The 18,857-nt window shown below is 40.1% G+C and overlaps 2 protein-coding genes and 1 long non-coding RNA gene across 8 annotated transcripts in view; all 3 read left to right on the top strand.

Annotated features, from left to right (window-relative positions):
* Positions 1-10,730, top strand: part of MICU3 (mitochondrial calcium uptake 3) — a 52,388-nt gene extending 41,658 nt beyond the window's left edge. For 2 of the 4 annotated variants that reach the window (XM_054632857.2, XM_054632856.2), the window contains 3 exons: positions 138-295; positions 3,171-3,245; positions 8,454-10,730. In XM_054632857.2, coding sequence (XP_054488832.2) covers positions 138-295; positions 3,171-3,239 — 227 coding nt within the window. In that variant the 3' untranslated portion in view covers positions 3,240-3,245; positions 8,454-10,730. The remainder of the gene's footprint in view (positions 1-137; positions 296-3,170; positions 3,246-8,453) is intronic. The other 2 variants (XM_077177493.1, XM_077177492.1) reach the window with 1 other exon arrangement.
* Positions 10,731-13,458: 2,728 nt separating this feature from the next.
* Positions 13,459-16,344, top strand: LOC143693846 (uncharacterized). Its single transcript, XR_013181828.1, has 2 exons — positions 13,459-14,308; positions 15,238-16,344. It is a non-coding gene; the product is annotated as an uncharacterized LOC143693846 (long non-coding RNA).
* Positions 16,345-17,746: 1,402 nt separating this feature from the next.
* The window catches only part of ZDHHC2 (zDHHC palmitoyltransferase 2), a 35,498-nt gene continuing 34,387 nt past the window's right edge, over positions 17,747-18,857 (top strand). Inside the window, exons 1-2 of one of the 3 annotated variants that reach the window (XM_077177489.1) lie at positions 17,773-17,818; positions 17,891-17,982. In XM_077177489.1, coding sequence (XP_077033604.1) covers positions 17,814-17,818; positions 17,891-17,982 — 97 coding nt within the window. In that variant the 5' untranslated portion in view covers positions 17,773-17,813. Of the gene's footprint in view, positions 17,983-18,389; positions 18,485-18,857 lie in introns of those variants that run through there. The other 2 variants (XM_054632865.2, XM_054632866.2) reach the window with 2 other exon arrangements.

Raw genomic sequence — 18,857 nt, 5'->3', positions numbered from 1 at the left:
TTTCACTTTACATATTTTTGAGTATTTAAATGTGAAATCTTGAGTTAAAAGTTTTGTTATATTTCATAATATACTGTTCACAAAGTACCCTTAAATTCACCTTTTAAAATGTTTTTCCTGGTGTTCTCCTTATGCAGATGAATTCAAGCGTGCTGTGTACGTAGCCACAGGTGTGAAGCTCTCACCACATTTGGTGAACACAGTGTTCAAGATTTTTGATGTCGACAGAGACGACCAGTTGAGTTATAAAGAATTTATTGGTATTATGAAGGACAGACTCAATCGAGGGTTTAGGGTAAGGATTCTAATTTTTATAGTTATCTCAGTGTACTTTGCTACTTACCACTACTTTAGCATCTGTAGCACCTGTAGATTTCAAACTAGCAGTGCATATGTTTAAGGACATACATTTATGACATGTATTTTAAGACATACATTTATACATTTATAGAAATACTGAAGCAATCTGTAAGATAAAATCCTTCTTAAATTCTTCTTTGGTGGTTTTTTATTAGAAAGCAATATTTAGAGGACATGATGTACCTTTATAATGTGCAAACCAAATAGGAGTTGAGAAATCCCCTGTATACTGTCATTTCTTCTGTATTGTGTGATTAGCAGATTAGCATTAAGAATTTTAACAATGGCAGTAATTATGTCTGTATTGCATGCAGAGAAAAGAGAATTTGTCTCTCTCAAGCTCAAGAAGTTTAATTAAAGGTCTAAAACATTATATAAAACACCAAATGCTCATGATGACAGTTGGAAAGAGTTGGAGCAGAAGGTAGTTTTAATTTTCAAATAAAAATTAGTGAAGTGGTGCTGAACAATGCTGTGTTCTTGTTCAGAGCTGATTTTAATAATTAAACCTTGAATCTAATATTCAATTATAATAAGCTAGAGGGCAGGAAATTATTGCAGTCATTTTTTTTCTCCTTATGACAGGTGTTAACATTTTAAACTAAATGTAAAGTGGTGTTCTAACCAACAACCTTACTACTTTATTGCTTAGACATAAATCTTAAACTGTATTATGATTCCTAAAGTCACATTTCAATATGTTCTTTCTGTAATTTTAGTTAAATTTAGTTAGCTTCCTAAATGTAATTTTAGAACTTTGTGTTGTTGAGTCTAATAGTTTACTTGTTATTTCTGTAATATTATGAACAAACAAAAAATGTGGATAACAACCCCTGTATTTGTAACAAACTTATTTCCTTGTTGGTCCTCAATTCCTTTTATTATGGTGTGGTAATGATGATTGTTTCACAATTGTTTCAAGCTGTTCAGCTGTATGTTTTAATTGTTTACTAATTGTAAATGTGCAGTGTATGTTAATTTAACCAGCAAACAGTCTGCTTACTAAGTAATTCTTGTATTTATTACATGTTCCTATTTCACAAAATGCATGACAGAAATCACATATAATTTTAAGACTCCGTGTCATCCAGCACTATTCAGTCTTATGTATGTATCTTGCTTTTCTCTGAAGCATTATAAAATATTCCAGTGGACTGTCAAAGAACTATAAAGAATAGCCAGTATTCAGAAGAATAACAGTCTTTCATTAATTATAATTCTAATTTAAGTTAAATATCAGACATCTGCTGATTGGGAGACAACTGTGATTTGGTCCTGTAATTCTGTTAAATACATTCTCTTCACTAATCAGTAATATTCCAAGACAATTACAATAGTAAACTGAAGAATTACAATTTCCAGTAAGTTTTCATAAGTGTCACACAAACCAATTTTTTCCAAGAGTGGATAATAGTAAAAATTTTGCAAAAATTTGCCTTCATAAAAAAAAAATTCTGCAAAAATTTTGCTTTAATAAACACCCCCCACCCCCTGCAGTCTAGGTTTAGAATAAAAAGTAGAAAATGCCAAAGAACCTTTTTCCCAGAACAAATTGGTGGAAAGTGTCATTAATTGCTTCCTATTGTTTGTATGGTAAAAGTTGCAGAGTATTTAATGTGTCCAAAACAAGTAAAACTTTGCCCTCTTGCTCCTACAATGTGGAGGGCTCAAATGTCATCTTGTGCTAAATCAAAACTAACAAATTACTAACATTGTCTTTATCAATAACTGTGGCTTGAATCCGTATGAAAATTTGGTTAGTTTCATTATACAGATAAGAAATCGTAACAGCTTCGGCTTATTCAGTATTTTGTAGCAACATAGAAATCTTGGCCATGAGAAATCTGAACCCCTTTATGAAGTATAAATGCCTAATTTTAAGTATTTTATAATTAATGTCTGCCAATTAATGTAGTGTCTGAGTATCTCTCTAAAAAAATCCCAAAATAGCAGTTTCGGTTGTGATCCCAAAATAACAGTTTCAGGCCTGTGATTTGAAGTACAATTTTACAATTAACATCTTATACTTAGAAATTCTACCTTTTTAAAAGTTGTTTCACTAATTAGGTTTGCCCAGAATCTTGAGGCCATTACAAGGTTTGGTACTGGGAGCATTTTAGAAAAGGGCATTTTGTGGTTATATAGTCAGACTAACGTGAACCTATTTAAGAGCAAGGAGTCACACAAGTCCAATGAAAATGCAGTTCTGAAACATCAGTCAATATGTCACAGGTTTGTCTTATTTAAAAGCTTAAAAATTTCAGGAGGGTCAGGTACTGCCTCTTACAGGAACACAATAAATATTCATTTTAATACATACTTTAGATACGATTTTGGAAAAGTAAATGTCTTAAAGACTTTACCAAATGAAACTTCTCTTTTTCTGCAATTTTGTAGCACAACCTGAAACCTTGTTTTTGTTTTAGCAGTTTGATGCAAACTCATATGTTAAGCTGCCATCAAGTGGTCAGTCAGAGTATTGCCATAAACTTACTAAATGTTCAAACATGAAAAGCTTTTTTTTTGCTTACTGTTTAGTTAAAATAATTATTTCCCTTTCTTTTTCAAATTTAAAAATATATAGGAAGATTCCCTTTCCTTTAAAAATTCCATTTTTAAACTGGAAGTATTGAAAATCAATGACTAAATGATAAACATTTTGCAAAACACATAGTGTACTGTATCTCCTAGCTATTTGTCAATTAAAGCCATTTTTTTGTATTTTCATGATACCGTTTGTCTTATGCTTACCCCTGGCTGCCTTCACGTGTTGTCTGCATCTGCACACTTCTCCATCTTCTGCTCCACAGGGCTACAAACCTATACAGAGGTACACTACTTTCAAATCCTGCGTGAGGAAGGAGCTCTATAGCAGATAAATGACGGTATGTGTTGGCCACCAGTCTGAGTGTGCTGGCATGCCTGCAGGAATGGCTGAATGTTGAACTGTCACTGCTTTGTTTCCTGTTCCAAAACTCAGGAATAGGTTATATGGCTGCAAGCTATGTAGTAGCTCAAGGCATCATGTTGTGTTTTGACTGAAGCAATAGAATTTTATCCTGGAGTTGGTAATGACTGACTCACACTGTCACTGTTCTGTGAGCCAGCTGTGGTTTTGTATTGTGTTTCAAATTAGGAAAAGTATTTTTTCTTAGTTTCTGTTGCTGTTTTCTGTCTGTCCCATTACCCTTTTTTAAGTAATTGCTCAGGTAGCTATAGCTAATAAGTATTTACCAAGGAAGATTGTAGAGGCAGATTTTTCTGACTTTTAGTGACTTGATTCTCCTTTGATTTATACTGCTGCATACTTGAAAGCAATCATGTATTTTTGCCTCAATTATTGCTGTACCAGCATTTTGAAAAATCAGCACTGTGTCCACACATAATCACGATGGCCCTTTTCACATATCCACTACATGAAAGTCCATCTGTTCAGTTCAATTGTGTACTGCAGATTTCAGTGTGGAAACTGGGGTGTGCATATGCTGTAGCCGTGCTGTGAAACTGTTGGTCACACAGGGGATATAGACACTGCACCAGTAGACATTTCTCCTCTTCCATGAAGAGTTTGTTCCTTTGCAATTTAAGGGGTTTTCCTGTTTCCATGTAAAGAATTTGCAGTTGCTCTGAAGGCTGTTGGCCCCCAGATGTTTTTTTTACAGAGAGGAGGAGCAAAGAGATGTACACCATGACAAGCAAGGCCCCGTGGCCAGTGTCTGCTCTGAGTGACCCTGTGAGGAGTCCAGCACATCTCCTGCTCCTGAGCCAGGAGGGTTTGACTTCATTCCCCTGCTGGCTTTAATTCTGAGGCACAGTGTTAAGCTGAGGCTTTTTGTTAAATACTATACCCCAATACTGAAGCATTGTACTACTATGTGAGGGACAGAAGAGGGAATTTGATGTTAACAGAGCGTCTGGTTTCTCCACATTACTAATGGGAAGCGTAAATGACTAATAAAGTAGTTAAATTTTTTAAAATTTAATATTTCAGTAATCCAAGTCACTAGTCACATGAGAGGAAGTCATGGCTTTAGTTTAATCTTATGTAACTTTATATCTTTGAAACTTCTGATTTTCAAAGATTCCTTTCTTCTTTTCTCATGTATTTTTAAAAATAGTTATTAGGGGTACTTTGTCTTTTTGTCAAAACCCATATTGTGGTTTCATATTAAGTATTATTTAAACTGTAACTTTTCAAGATGTGGAACAGCTCTTACAGGAAACTGGCAAAATGCTACATAGTCATGATGCTTCCCTAATAATTTCAGTGAAGGGTTTGTGACCAAGTGGAAGAAAATGCAGTGACACAAAGGAATCCAGTATCTAATCAACAAACCTAATAAAATTATTTTGGTGACAGAAAGAGAGACTGTGGTAAAAGCATCAAGTATACATATGTCAACACCTTGTCAGATCTAACTTCAGGCACTAAATTAATTAATTCATGTGCTGAGATGATGTAAACCGGGAAAAAAGGTTTAGAAAGGGAGATTCTGTTCATTCTGTATAAAGTCATTCTCAAACCAAATTTGAATTATAGTACGTCTACACTACCCATTTGGAGAGAGAGGAAATCAGGTTAGTTTTCAGAGCATGGACTTGGCTACAGTCAACCTCACTGAGTTAATGCAGAAGCCTCTAGTTAGTTACCCTGCTCTTCTTCCCACCTGGAGCTCCTGGATGTAACAAAAATTCTCATTGTATCCAAGCTTGTTTGAGTAGTAGGTCTGTATCAAATACCTGTTGCCTGTGCACTGAAGAATACAATGTAAGCCTTGTATACAGAAAATTCTCTCTTCCCTGCTGACACATTAGTTTGCTACTGCTCTTCACTTGAGCAACTGCTTCTATCACGAGTCAGAATCACAGAATGGTTAAGGTCAGAAAAGACCCCTGAGATCAAGCCCAGGCTGGTTACAGTGATGTAACCAGCTGTTGGCTGGTGCAAAACATGGCATAACTCAGAATATTTCTTCAGATTTGTTGTAAACTTCTACTAATGGAAATGGAACCTTTAGCCAAGGCATGTGAAGTGATTTGGAAAGTACTGTGGAGTAGAATACAGATAGTTCTGTCTTTGCCATACATTGTGGAGTGAAAGGATTTTACATCATTCTAAAAATCATTATTTTCAAATTAATTTATAATTTGAAAAGATAATAAAAATTGAATCATTGGAGATTTGAAAGGAACAATTTCAATAGGTAATTAAATTTCAGTCTGATGTCCAAAGAAGCACATAAATGTACATAAAATACAAAAATCAGCTGCAACTACATCCCACAGTTAGGTGCAGTACAACTACTATTAATTTTACTTTTTTTCCAAATATAAATGTACAGTTCATTGTGCTTTGAAACACTGTGCTTTTCTATGGTAAATGTAGAGCTCTGGTGAAGGAGATTAAGATACTTGGCAGGCTTGCCATAGATTATACCCCACTGTGAATCTGCCCTCTGACAAGCAATAAACAGCACATTGTGCTGTACATCACATATCTCTAAAATGCACTAATGCCATTACTCCACAGTGTAAAGAATGTTGTACCCTTATCATAAATAATGCAGATTTCTCCTTGGGGAGCAACTGTACAAGCTGTGTGTGGTCCCTGCAGGGCACACAGCCTGACTGGGCATTGCAGGTACTGCTTTGCATACACTGCAGGGAGAACTGAAAAAACACCTTTGTGGAGAACTGCCTGACACAGCACAGAGGAGAGCTCTGCTTTGAATGTCCTTTGATAGGATTATCTAGGAAATTTCTAACAAAGCCCTTCAAAGTTAATTTCCAAAAAGGGATGCTAGAGACCAACTTATAAAGGGATTCAAGTCTATCTAAAGTACTGTTTGCTAAATGTGCTCAGTAACTGTAATAGATACTTAGGCCATAACTGTGATTTTATTGACTACTGAAGTAATGAAAGTAATTACAACATCACAAATGTAAATCTAGAAGTTAATTTCTATGTACTAGTAATTTTCTGAGAATCTTAAGATTTTTTTAAATTCAAATAATTGATTTCTAGGTGTTCTGAATATTATGGGTTTTCAAAATTTCTGATTACAAGCTTTTAGGAGGTAATGCTTAATAGCTGAAAATAGTACCTTGAGACTAAGTGAGGAAGGAAATTTATTTTGAAAAAGACATTAAAAACTGAAGCATGGTTTCAGAACCTCATTTCTAGCCGTTTCAACTATAAATTGCTTTCTTCTGTAAACACTTTATCCTGTCAAGTAAAATTAAATTTTTCATGTAACTAATCTTTAAAGTTTTTTATTTCTATAGTTTCCTAGTACACAGCAATTTAATACATCTAGTGTATTAAAGGGAGCTTTAAAAAAGCTCCCTTTAAAGACAGCTGTAAAAAAATGAAAGAGTCTGTTGCTTAGTGTTTGAAGAGACTTTTGCTTACCTCTTCTCTAAAGCAGAGAGGTGAGAAGTGTGTGATTAGGCACACCTTCCTGACTCATCTTACAAAAGTAATTGGAAATTGCAGAACTTGGGCTTTTGATCCTAAACCTGACAAGAAGCTTAAAAATATACCTGGATACAGTGGGAGGAGAATGTTCCAGTGAAACATGAAAGCATTGCAGAATGTGTGGACAAGCTGTTCCTTCTGGGGATTTGGTACACTCAGAGTACATACAACAACAGTGCATACATTAGAAATAAGTAGATGAATAGTCAGTGTATTTCAGCATTTCTTTTAATGACTTTCATGAACATTTCTCCAAACTTGTTTCATAAAATAAAAAATAAATGCATATCTTAAAGCACAGGTTAATAAACGGAATATGCTTTTGTTAAATAATGCACTGCAATATGCAAGTTATGCATTTTTTCATTAGACTGACTATAAATACCAGCTAAATTATGCATTCATATAAGTATGGTTTCCAATATTTCTTTTAACATCATCATATACTACTGTGGATTAAATTGTGTGCTGAATATCTACAACTTCTTTATAAACTTCAGTGCTTTTTAACTAAACAAGATGAGGGATAAAAATAAATAGATGTAGGCTTCAGTGTCCAATGGTGGATTTTCATGTACTGCAGTGTACATGTTTCTTTAACATCTTCACTCAGTTCAACCAAAACAAGGTATTGGACAGTCTCACCATGTGTCCTGGTTTTAGCTCAGAGTGAGTTAATTTTCTTCCTAGTATTTGCTACAGTGCTGTGTTTTAAATACAGGATGAGAATACTATTGATGACACACTGATGTCCTGGTTGCTATGAGCAGTGCTTACACAGAGTCAGGGACTGCTCAGCTCCTCACCCCACCCCACGTGCAAGGAGGCTGGGTGTGCACAAGGAGTTGGGAGGGGACACAGCCAGGACAACTGACCCCAGCTGGCCCAGGGGATACTCCACACCATGTGGCATAGCTCAGCATATAAACCAGGAGGAAAGTGGTTTGTTTCCCCAGTTGCTCTAATTCTTAGTATCTCTCCATCTATTTTTTACACTTACTATGAAAATAGACTTGTGGAGTTAGGAACAGTGGAAGAAATAATGAGATCCAGTGATAAATACAGAGAGCATAGAGCACAGAGCAGTGAATCTCCCAGGCCAGCCCTTGGCCAGTTCTCCTCTCCATTCAGTGGATAACTATTCATGTTGCAGGGATTAAGTTAATCTAATATACAGAAGCTTTCATGTCATCTGCCCATATGGTATTTGGCTTTTAGTGCCTCAGTTTAATGAACATCAATAATTTTCTGTACTTTTTGTTTGGGGTCATAGGTGAACTTTTCAGTACAGTGTCAATACAAAGAAGCAAGGAACAAAACTAGAGAGGGAGCTGGGCATACCTGAATAAAGAGGAAATATTTTCTTGCATCTTTTAATATAAATAGGCTATTGGTTGAATGCTAATTGTGTGCTGTGAAGTGAGGATGCCTTTTGAATACTTAACCTATGTACGGATTTTTAACTCTCATTTTACAGACGTAAGTTTGATCTCCCACTATTTTAATATTAAAAAAACTATCTAGTATGTATCAGTCTGAATAAAACTTAAGGTAGAATTAATGAATTTAGTGGATGGTATCTTTTTTCCAATTGTATGTTTTTCACTTTTCACAGGAGACTCCGAAGTATGGTTGGAAGGAATATTACTCTTGTGTGATGACTGTAACCAGTGAGCATCTCAGAGATCTATGGAAGCAATTTCGGAGACGAGATATGCTGAGATAAAGGAAGGAAGCAGGATTATCTGCACTGGCTAAAATTATTTATTCCCATGAATTCTTAACGAAGAACAAACTAACCCAGGTGAATGGCGAATCTTCCAGCTGCAGCAGAAAACACAGAACTTCTTTTCCACTTAGTGTAGTGATCATCAACTCTTAAAACTGCTTTTCAGTATGGATTTTATTTAATTGATGAATTAACTATGCCATGTGAGTGGGCAAAGCCTTCTTTTGTAAGAACGCCTTTTGGATATTATTTTTTATTATTTTGAGATAAATTTGTGATTTAAAAGGAAACAAAAATAAGTCTTACACCTGGGCAGGAAGATGTTTGGCAGTGAAGAGAAACCGCCTGCATCAGTTTAGACTGTGAATTCACTTTCAGATGGGCACTATTAAATTTTGTGCTAAACTGAAAATGAGACTACATTAAATAGCATAACAATTACACATGAGTTGAATGGACAAATTAAAGTCTTAGAGGCTGTTATTTTACAAGGAGTAAAGCTGTTACAGTTATAATGTGAATGATAGGTATTTACCTAGGAAAAGTACTGTATGAACTACAATGTTCAGATTCTCCAAGTCTTATTATTATGTTTATGAATTTATCCTTTAAAAAATAGTACATATTTTAAGATGTCTTACAAGTAGTGTGTCAAAGACAAGTCAAAATGTTCAAATTCATGTAGCACACACTTTGTAATATTTATTATAAATTTTATTGCCATACACTGGTATGTTTCAGGTAGAGTACAAATTCATGTGTTTGTTGTGAATAGTGCACTTTTAATGAAGTGGCACTGAATAGAAGTTATAGTTGTCTAATTTGCTACTCTGGAATGCCGTATCTGAAAACTAGATAAATAGCTTGTGTTTGTGTCAAACCAAAAGCAAAACAAAACATGAATGCATGCACAGCACAGAACAACACTAAGTAGTATTATTTGAATATTACTTGTTTGCTATTCAGCAGCAGCCTATTTCCTTACTCCCTATTAACATTATTGTTAGGTAGTAGGAATTAAATCCACACAAGCAAGAACAAATACTTTTTACACCCTTCTTGAAGAGATTTACTGGATATTGAATAAATCTGTATCTGTTTAGGAAAAGACTGTGCCATGAAATAATTCCAGCTGAATACGCACACACTTGAACTAATGTCAACAAATTGTCATCAGAAGCAGAAATATTTGGTAATCAGACAATCAAAACAGAACTAAAATAATGCTTTTAGATATCTTACTACTCCAAATCATGAAATAAAACTTTTTACAGTTTTATTCAGTGCACATGTTGCTCAATTATCATCTTAAATGTCATGTGAATAGATGTATGGTGTCTGTGTAACAGTGCACCTAAGTTTTGAAATGCTTAATTTATAGTAACATATATTTCTGGTAGAAAAACCAAAACAAAATGAGAAGGAAGCTTTTTTTAAGAAATTCCACACTGAGAATTAAAAAAAAAAAAAAATTTGCTAAGTGTGGCTTTTATCTGAAAAAATAAAACCGCAATACCCAGGCCAGTTCAGAAAACTATCAAAGGATGATACTTCAGTTAATATTTCATGATAAATAAATTCAAAATTTCCATCTTGGTGTCCTTAAACTATTGACAGCAAGAAATAAATCAAATAAATTGAGATAGAGGTTCTTGAATTGACACAGCAGAACAGAGGTAAGCTGCAGCCCCTGAGTGATCACTCAGGGAATCAGCTGTATTCAATGTATTGTCTCGGTACGCAGAACTGTCTCACTGCTTCTTGTCAGCACATGCAAAACCCAGTTTGCTAATTCAGTGGCAAAGGACAAAGAAGAGAGAAGAAAACATTGGGAGTCACTGAAGGGGTTCCCATCCTTCCTTCTCATTCATGACTGTCACTCACAATGACCTTCCCTTGGAGGAAGCAGCTGTACCATCATCATTTTGCTGCTCCACTGCCCTAGGCAATAGTGCACTTTGCTTTTATGGCTGGCTTGAAGCAATTTTTGCATTTTTCTATAAATTTCTTATCTATAGTTACTTAATATTAAATAGAATGTGAAAGTGTCAGATTAGTTTTTAAGACTATTTTTCTTCATGTTTAATAAAATTATTTAATATAAATATGAATATATACATATAATATTCTTGTTTATTTCAAAATAAATGCACTTGAAACTAATTTTCTCTGCCATGTGTATAATTCAAATTCTTTTGTCATAATCTTTTTTTTATTTGGTAACATGAATGTGTAAGCACTTTGAATTAGAGCATCTTGCCATGACAAAAAAATAGACTTGTTTTCTTCTTTTAGTCATCTCTTTAGATAGCTTCGCTTTTCAGCCACAGAATTCTGCATAGAAGACCTGAAAATGCAAGGACAGGTGAAAGCAAGGCACAGTAATGGCATATGCCATCTGCTCTAGAGGCACCCCTCGGATAAGCAACAGTCACTGGGCTCAATAAAACCTTATTAAAAATCAGCAAAAATCCTGGCAGCACAGAAGATGTGTATGCTGCAACTAAATTGTGTGAAAAGTTGCATAAATTAAGGCTTTGTTTAAAAGCAGCTCTTGTTGTCCTCTGTAAGTTGAGAAAACTTAATAATGCAGGTAAATATTCAAAGGATGCTTAGGAACTGCCCACAGATGCCCAGGCCAGCTCGGATAAAATGAGAACTGGCAACCTCAGCTTTGGGTAGCCTTGTGGTACTAACCAACCTTTGCCTGGGCTGTGGTGAACCCCTGGCTCCTGGCAGAATATCCTACAGTGTAGGCTGCTCCCTGATAATCTGCTGGTGTTTAAGAGCCCAGTGGCAGCTTCCTTCCTTGCACATTTTAGCAGTAGGTGGATACAGACTCCTTCCACTGTAGATTGTTGCTTTATATGACATAGAACATTATCAGCCTGAAGGGAAAAAAAACCAAAGTATTGAACAGTAACTTCCATCATTTTTTAGTCACACTGACTGGTTTCTGTAGTTATTTGATCTCTTCTTTTCCATCTAAATATCAGGATACAAATGCACTGAAGTAAAGGGGGGAAAATGATACAGAAATTTTTCACTTTGATGCGACATTGTGTGATACGATGATCATTACCTAATGATGTATCTTGCCCTCTTGTCCCACTGAGAATATAGTCAAGACAGTGTCTAGGAAAAGAACTTGAGACTCATTCTTGCACAAGGAAAAGAATCAGACCAAAAAATCACTATTCAATAAATGGATCTGGAACTAATTTGTAGCAATACCAAGTTTGAATTCCCCTTAAAAACAAGCCAAAACTAAAATGAATATTTTTAATATGTGTGAGGTCTGAATGCACAGTATTCTTCCCTATAACTGAGGATCCATGAAAGCATTTGGCACCCTGAATCTGTCAGCAGATACTGCCCTTGGATATATTGCATTTATTTTCTTACATATACAATTTAATACAAGGACGTGCTTTAATCTTGAATGGGTAATGTTAATTTTCACCACTAGTTTGACTTAAAAATTCCTCCCACAGGTGAACATGACAATTAGCTGGTAGTATTCTATGAAAATACTAGTACCCACTTGAAATTTTTTTATTAAAATACATAATTTTGTACATACAAATACTCATAGAAAAAAGCAATGTATTACCTGTGAGGTTTTTTAACTCTAATCCTGATTCAGAAGCTATAACCTAGATTCAAAAGAGTATGACCCTGTAAAAATAAACTTTCAGGTATTCTAATCTCTGCAATAAAATACTGAGTCTGAAGCTAGTTACCTAGCTTTACAAAAAAATGTCCTTGCACTTGGAAACTGTGTGACAAAACCCACTACAGGGAGAAACACTGGAATCCAGAAGTCTCTGCTGTTTCAAGGCAGATTCTGTAAGAGGCTGCTGAACCATTCACTTTCTCTGTGCTGTGGCCCTTGCAGCATTTTTTGTATCATTTCATGAAGACAGTGGACAAACTACCACAACTGGCTTGCAGTCTGCCAGGTAAAACATTTCCATGGGAAGTGGAAAGAAAGAAAATGTGGCTGTTGCTGCATTTTGTGCAGACGTACTCTGAGGATCCCAGCAACAAGAAGCACAAACATAGGCAGGTATTTCATCCCTGGACAACAGCCAAACATAGATGTATGACCAAGGCATGGAGTGGCTCAAATCTGTCAGGACATTTCAGGGCATAAGCTGTAAAAGTAAGTTTTAAACCACCCTGTTGGGAAGAATTGGGGGGGGTGGAGAAAAAGGAGGTTATCAGATTGGTAATTCTAAATTGAGATGTCTGCTTTTGGTGTCAACCATTAAATCACATAACTTCTACTCCATAGGGCAGAAAGCACACAAATGGTGCACACAGCATGGGATAAGGTGTCTCACATATTTCTTGAAGGGTTTTTTACTGCAGGGGTTTTGATTTTTGCCTAAGCAGAGACCTGCTTTAGGGCACTGTATAGATCTCCATTGCACAGGAACTAGCACTGATTGGAACTGATTTAGCTTTTTCCCATGTTTCCCACCTTAAGAGACAAAAGGAAAAGCAGGAAGAGAAGGAAAATTCCCAGATGAATGCATCAGGGAAAAAAAATAAAACAATGCAATGAAAAAATTACCACTGAAAGTGACAGAAGAGTGGGTGGATAATAAGCCCAAATAGGACTTGAAAAAACTTCCCTGAAGGCAGACTCTGACAAATACAGTATTGTATCAATACAGAGGTAGAAATCAAGAAAACTAAAGAAGGAATTGGAAAGGAGCTAAACGTGCCTTTCCTGTGGAGAACAAGGAAAATTGCCACAAAAAAATTAAGAAAAAAAATCATACAATTACAGTTAGGTTTGGGTATCAAAACAGTTGGGAATAATTCAGTACTAAGCCGGGTTGAGAGGGCGAGCAAGGAGTTGAACACATCTGGGCCAGCCCTTCAATTCAAGTACATTTGACAGCTAGCCTGAAACCAGGGAGGCTCCTCCTTAACTGCTTGTTTTCATGTAGCCAGGAGCTATCAACTGTACACAGATGGTCCTGAACTCCAGCTGGGATACAAGATACATTTTCCTGGTAATATCTTATGCCAGAAATGTTGTGGAGATTTCCTGTGTGTGGTAAGTGTGGTCCCACACCCAAACATTCTGGAGAGATGCAAGCAGCACAGTCACTGTCAGGAAGGCCAGGAGCATCCCTGCAGGGCTGCTGGTTCACTCAGTGAGTGCTGTGTGCCTGTCAGTCTGTCTGTGTGTATTCCTGCTTCTAGCTGCTGCTCTGTGTATTGCACTTGTGTAGGAGTAAATATGTGTTTTCCTGTCCTACTCTTCTTCCTCCTCCACGGAATACATGGGACCTGGCGGGGGAGGAAGTATTCCATCCTATCAGATTGCTCACAGGGAGGAGCAGAGCCCTCTCTTGACTTGCAAAGGAGTAGTTTTTAATTAGGACTGCATGCTAAGCATGTCAAGATGCCTTCCTCAGAAAGAGGCAGAGTTTTCACTCCCCATTCTGTACCTGAACCCAGCTGGAATCTACCTGTCAGATCAGATGGAAGGAGGGAGTGCCTGCTTCATTAATGTCATCTGATCAAGGACCTTATCAAGTGGAATGACCAAGGGAGGAAGCCAAACCTAGAGATGTACAATGTACCCAGACAACACTCACAACAACAGGGACAGCCCTGGTCAGCCAGAGTACTTGGCAAGGGTATGTGGAGAGGGAGGATGCTTGTTTCAGAATGCACTGAGCACCAAGCTGGACAGCTGGTGATTTGGGACTGTGGAGCAGGTAAGAAGGTCTAGGATCTGGGCAGGGCTATCAGAAAACCAGGGAGGCCATGCCTTGGGGATCTGCAACAATGCATGTGCTTGTGAGGGTGGAGAGGAGGGAGGTGTGTGGGTTTTCACCAGTGACCCTCAGCCTTGTCAGCCACAGGGGAGAAAGGGAAAGGCTGTTGGTGCTTGTGTGAGCCCTGGGCAGAGGTGCAGGCTGTTGGTGCTTGTGTGAGCCCTGGGCAGAGGTGCAGGCTGTTGGTGCTTGTGTGAGCCCTGGGCAGAGGTGCAGGCTGTTGGTGCTTGTGTGAGCCCTGGGCAGAGGTGCTGTTGAAGCTGCTGTTGGTTGGGCAGGAAAGCAGCAGCCACTTTCACCAGCCTGGGACACAGACACCAGGTCCCCACGCTGGGGGCCAGCAGGGAGGAGGATGCCCAGCCCCAGAGCTATGGGTGGTGGCCCCTTCCTTTAACATCCCTTTGCACAACTGGGTACAGAGAATAGTCAGAAGCAGCAATGTCAGAAATACCCAAATGTATGCCAGGAGAGACACATTTTAAAAAATCTACCAGCAATCATTTGCATATACCTTGCCTGAGGGGAAAGCCTGAGTAGCACCACTTATGACAAGAACATTTTATTTCAATTTGCCAAACACTCAAGCTGCCTCCTCAAACCCCATCTTCCTTCAGCCGAGCTCCTGACAAGAAAATTACCTTCATTTCCTCTCTCTTTTTCTTTCGAACATTTCATACAAGCAGCAATAAACTGTGCCCCAAGTAACCTCTCTCACTGTAGAGACAAAGCCCAAGTACACTGATTTGGAAAAACTCTCCATTAATACCCAATGGCTTGGACTATCCCAAGACTTACTTCTGCCAGAACACAATGCTCCTTTGAATATGCTTGTTCTTGAGTATTTCTGCTGTTACCTAAAATTTCTGCAGGTCATACCACAGAGGGAGGAAGAGGAGGAAAAGCACAGCAGAAAGGATGTTTTGTGACCCAGCTGGAGAGTGATGAGAGCCATGGAAGGAATAGACAATAACTATGGATATGAAGAGGAGCTAGAGAGCCCATGTCCATGGGGAAAAGACAGAAGGACAGGAGAGACGGATTCTTTACAGCTCTCTGACCAAAGGATGCTCCAAGGTAATTCTGAGTATTAGTCAGGGCAAGCTTTTTTGTTCCATCTAAATTAAAGTGAAGTTTGCCTGTTTATTTCACTAATTTTGAACCAGATAACCATGATTTTGGAGCTATGGTAAAGCATACACTGTAGTAATTATTCATGTAATTACTAGCATATGAAATAAGAGAATTCTAATTACTGTGAAAGTGAGCAGTGAGCAGAGGGTGGTAGTGGCCATGGAAAAGGTAGAATGCTGAATGATGCAAGCCCATTTCCATGAGGCAATAATTCTGAACAGAATTTGTATGATATAATTTAAGGCCTTTGTAATACATCATCTTTTTATTCCCACACTCCTGGCAAACTGCCACCTCTCTATATGCATAATATTCTATAATAACTATGACTCCAAATATAAAGTTTTCTCTGGTGTTTACTGTGTTTCCCTGGCATGTGTTGTTAATAAGCCCCGTGTCACATACAGCATTTTAATATGGTTTACAGGAGAAATCTTTCCATAGCCCCTAAGACAATGCAAAACCTACTTCATTCTTACATACACAGCATCTAGCTGCAAACTTCTCAAGGTACAGACACGTCTCCCTGGAAACACAGAACACAACAGATGCATTATCCTTGGTACCTGAGAGAGGTCACTGTCACGTATTTCCAAATAAGTGCAAAAAGCCATCAAATGAATTTAATTGCCTTAATTTCTTTTAACTTTTGCAGCCAAGCATGGGGCTTGCCTTCAGGCAGTGGTAATCTTACTCCTTCTGCTTTTAAAATCTATGTTGAATAATCACAGATGTTTTCTTTAAAACATAGTAAAGTAAAATCCCTTAAATGTTCTATTAAAATGCTGGCTTCAGCAATGACTTGGACGATTAATTAAGGTGAAATAAAAAGCTTTTATTGTCTACATCATGTTGGTTTCAGTCTCTTTACTCTTGTTTTGAGAACTATAGCATAAAGGAATATAAAATCTAGCTTTTCAGCACCATTCACTGTATCTTCACCTTTAAATGTATAATACATAATTTGCCATTATGCAGAATCTTTTCTTAAATTATTCTGGTCCAATATTTTGGTAGCATATTTTGTTCATTCTTCTACTGTAAGAACCATACATTGAGGAAATGGTTTTGCTGAGCCCTTCAGAATGATATACAAGTCTTTTTTCCTGAATGGAAAGGATGATTTACTGCCATGGGATATATATATATTATCCCTCTCAATACATTATCCTGTGTTGGTCATTCACTCAGTTCATTGTGGCTAACTGAAATCGCTCAGTTTGATCTTACTGTAAGAGGGGTGCATGATTTTGCATCACCTAAAAACACTGCAGCCATATGGTCAACTTCTTTTTTGTGTCTCTTCAACAAACATACTATAGCTACTCCATTTTCTACTCTGGAACCTGCCAGCAACACCTACTATTGGTTCTGTCTTATTTTCTCCAATTTTTTTCCTCTTTCCCAGCCTTTTTCTCAATCAATGGTAGTTGTATGCCTTCGAGATAGTGATTATTTATCTTCATGAGTAGTCTCCTGCATGAGATATTAGACAAGGTGTTTTTTTTTTCAAAGTCCAAATCCATTTTAATCAACCAGCTACTTCCCACCTACTGCATCGCTGATGGTCTGAGAGATTCTAGCAGATTGCAGAAACACTGCAGGCCATGCTCGACATTACTGATTTTGCGATGATAATTCAGCAACGATTAGGGTGCACACAGCCTAACGCAGGCTGGGTTTGCTGTTACAGTTCACAAGCGTTTCATTACGATGAGTGCAATGGAAAGCCTTTCGGGGAAGGGTGAGTCAGCACAACCTTCCGCCACCTTCCCCTGCACGAACAGCTGCCAAAAGCCACAAGCCAGCCATGCCTGCCCACAGCGGCCGCCCACCGCCTCCTGCCCGCCAAGGCGCGGCGGCCCGCAACACTTGTTCGCTGCATTCCGAAGCGTTATTTGCGAACGAGGCAGCGCTTTTTTAACCGGGTGTTTTAAAGCCCTCGCAGAGCGCTGTTAAGCGTCGCCATCCCGCTATCAGAGGCGGATGATGAGGGCAGCAGCGTCGAGCCCAGGGCGCCGCCCGCCCCAGCGCCCCAGCACGTGGCGGCCGGAGCCGCGCCCTGCGCCGGGCGGGGCCGCTGCGCCACCGCCCCGAACCTGCCGCCCATGCCCGTGTCCGTGTCCCCGGCCCGGCACAGACACCCGGACGCCGCGGGCTCTCGGGCGGCTCTGCCCCCGCTGCCCGGCCCTGCCCAGCCCGGGGGGAGCGGCGGGCGGGCGGTGGGAGGAGCGGCCGCGCCGGGAGGGTGGGGCCGGGGCGGGCTCCGGCGGGGAGCGCGGCCGGGGCCCGGGCCCCCGGAGCGAGCGGCGGGATGCGGTGCGGGAAGATGGCGGCGCCGCCGCCGCCGGCAGCCGGGGCGCCGGGCGCTTGGGGCGGCGTGCGGCGGCGCTGCCAGCGGCTGCTCTACTGGGTGCCGGTGCTCTTCATCTCCAGCATCCTCTGCTGGTCCTACTACGCCTATGTCACCCAGCTCTGCCTGCGTGAGTGCCGCCGCGGCGGCGGGGGGCGGGCGGGACGCGGGTGGGCGCCGCCGCCCCTGCTGGGGGAGCGCAGCCGGGCGGCATCGACACGGACACGGGCACGGGCGGCCGCCTCTGTTGTTTGTCGGCGCCGGGACCACCCCCCGGCTGCTGCTGCTACTGGTGTTACTGCTGCCGCCGCCGCCACGCCCGGACCGTGTCCGGGGCTGGGCTGGGCTGGGCTGGGCTGGGCTGGACCGGTTCCCCCGCGCCCCGGCCCCCTGGGCGGGCGAGGGACATCCGCGCTGCCCGATGTCCGCCGCGACCCATCGCGCGCAGTTCCCACTCCCACGCCAGGAGGGAGCCGGGCGCTCGGGGCTCTCCACAGGCGGGAGTTTCCCTCCGTGCAGCGCACTGAGCGTGGCCGGTCCCAGCCCCGACACGGGAAGCGGGACCGGCCGTGCCGGCGTCTGAGCAGAGTTCGCCGTCCCTTCGGCGCGCACGCATGTACACACACACACAGGTACAGAGCCATTTGGGGGCGGACGTGGAAGCAGGAATAGGTAGCATGAAATCCGCGAGTCTCCCTGTGCCACCCTTCAGTCGCCTAGAAAATGCCCAGCTGTCACAAGTTCTTGATCCCTTCCTTGTCGTCGGCAGCGTGCCAGTGCATTGGGAGTCATCCCGGCCGCGCACCTTGGCACCTGACCCTGAGCGACAGGCGGGTCCCTGAGCACATACTGGGGGCTGGGTGTGATGTGAGCATTTGTGTCAATTAGAGCAGCCGAGCCAGAAGGGTTTATTAAATGACCGGCTCACCAGCCTCCCTTGGTTTGGAAGGTTTTTTTCTGATTTTGGTTCTGTTACGGTGTATCTTGTAGAAAATCATTGAATCT

This window comes from Agelaius phoeniceus, chromosome 4, assembly GCF_051311805.1.
Source record: "Agelaius phoeniceus isolate bAgePho1 chromosome 4, bAgePho1.hap1, whole genome shotgun sequence".
In the NCBI taxonomy this organism is placed as follows: Eukaryota; Metazoa; Chordata; class Aves; order Passeriformes; family Icteridae; genus Agelaius; species Agelaius phoeniceus.
This window is presented reverse-complemented; position numbering and strand designations above follow the sequence as displayed.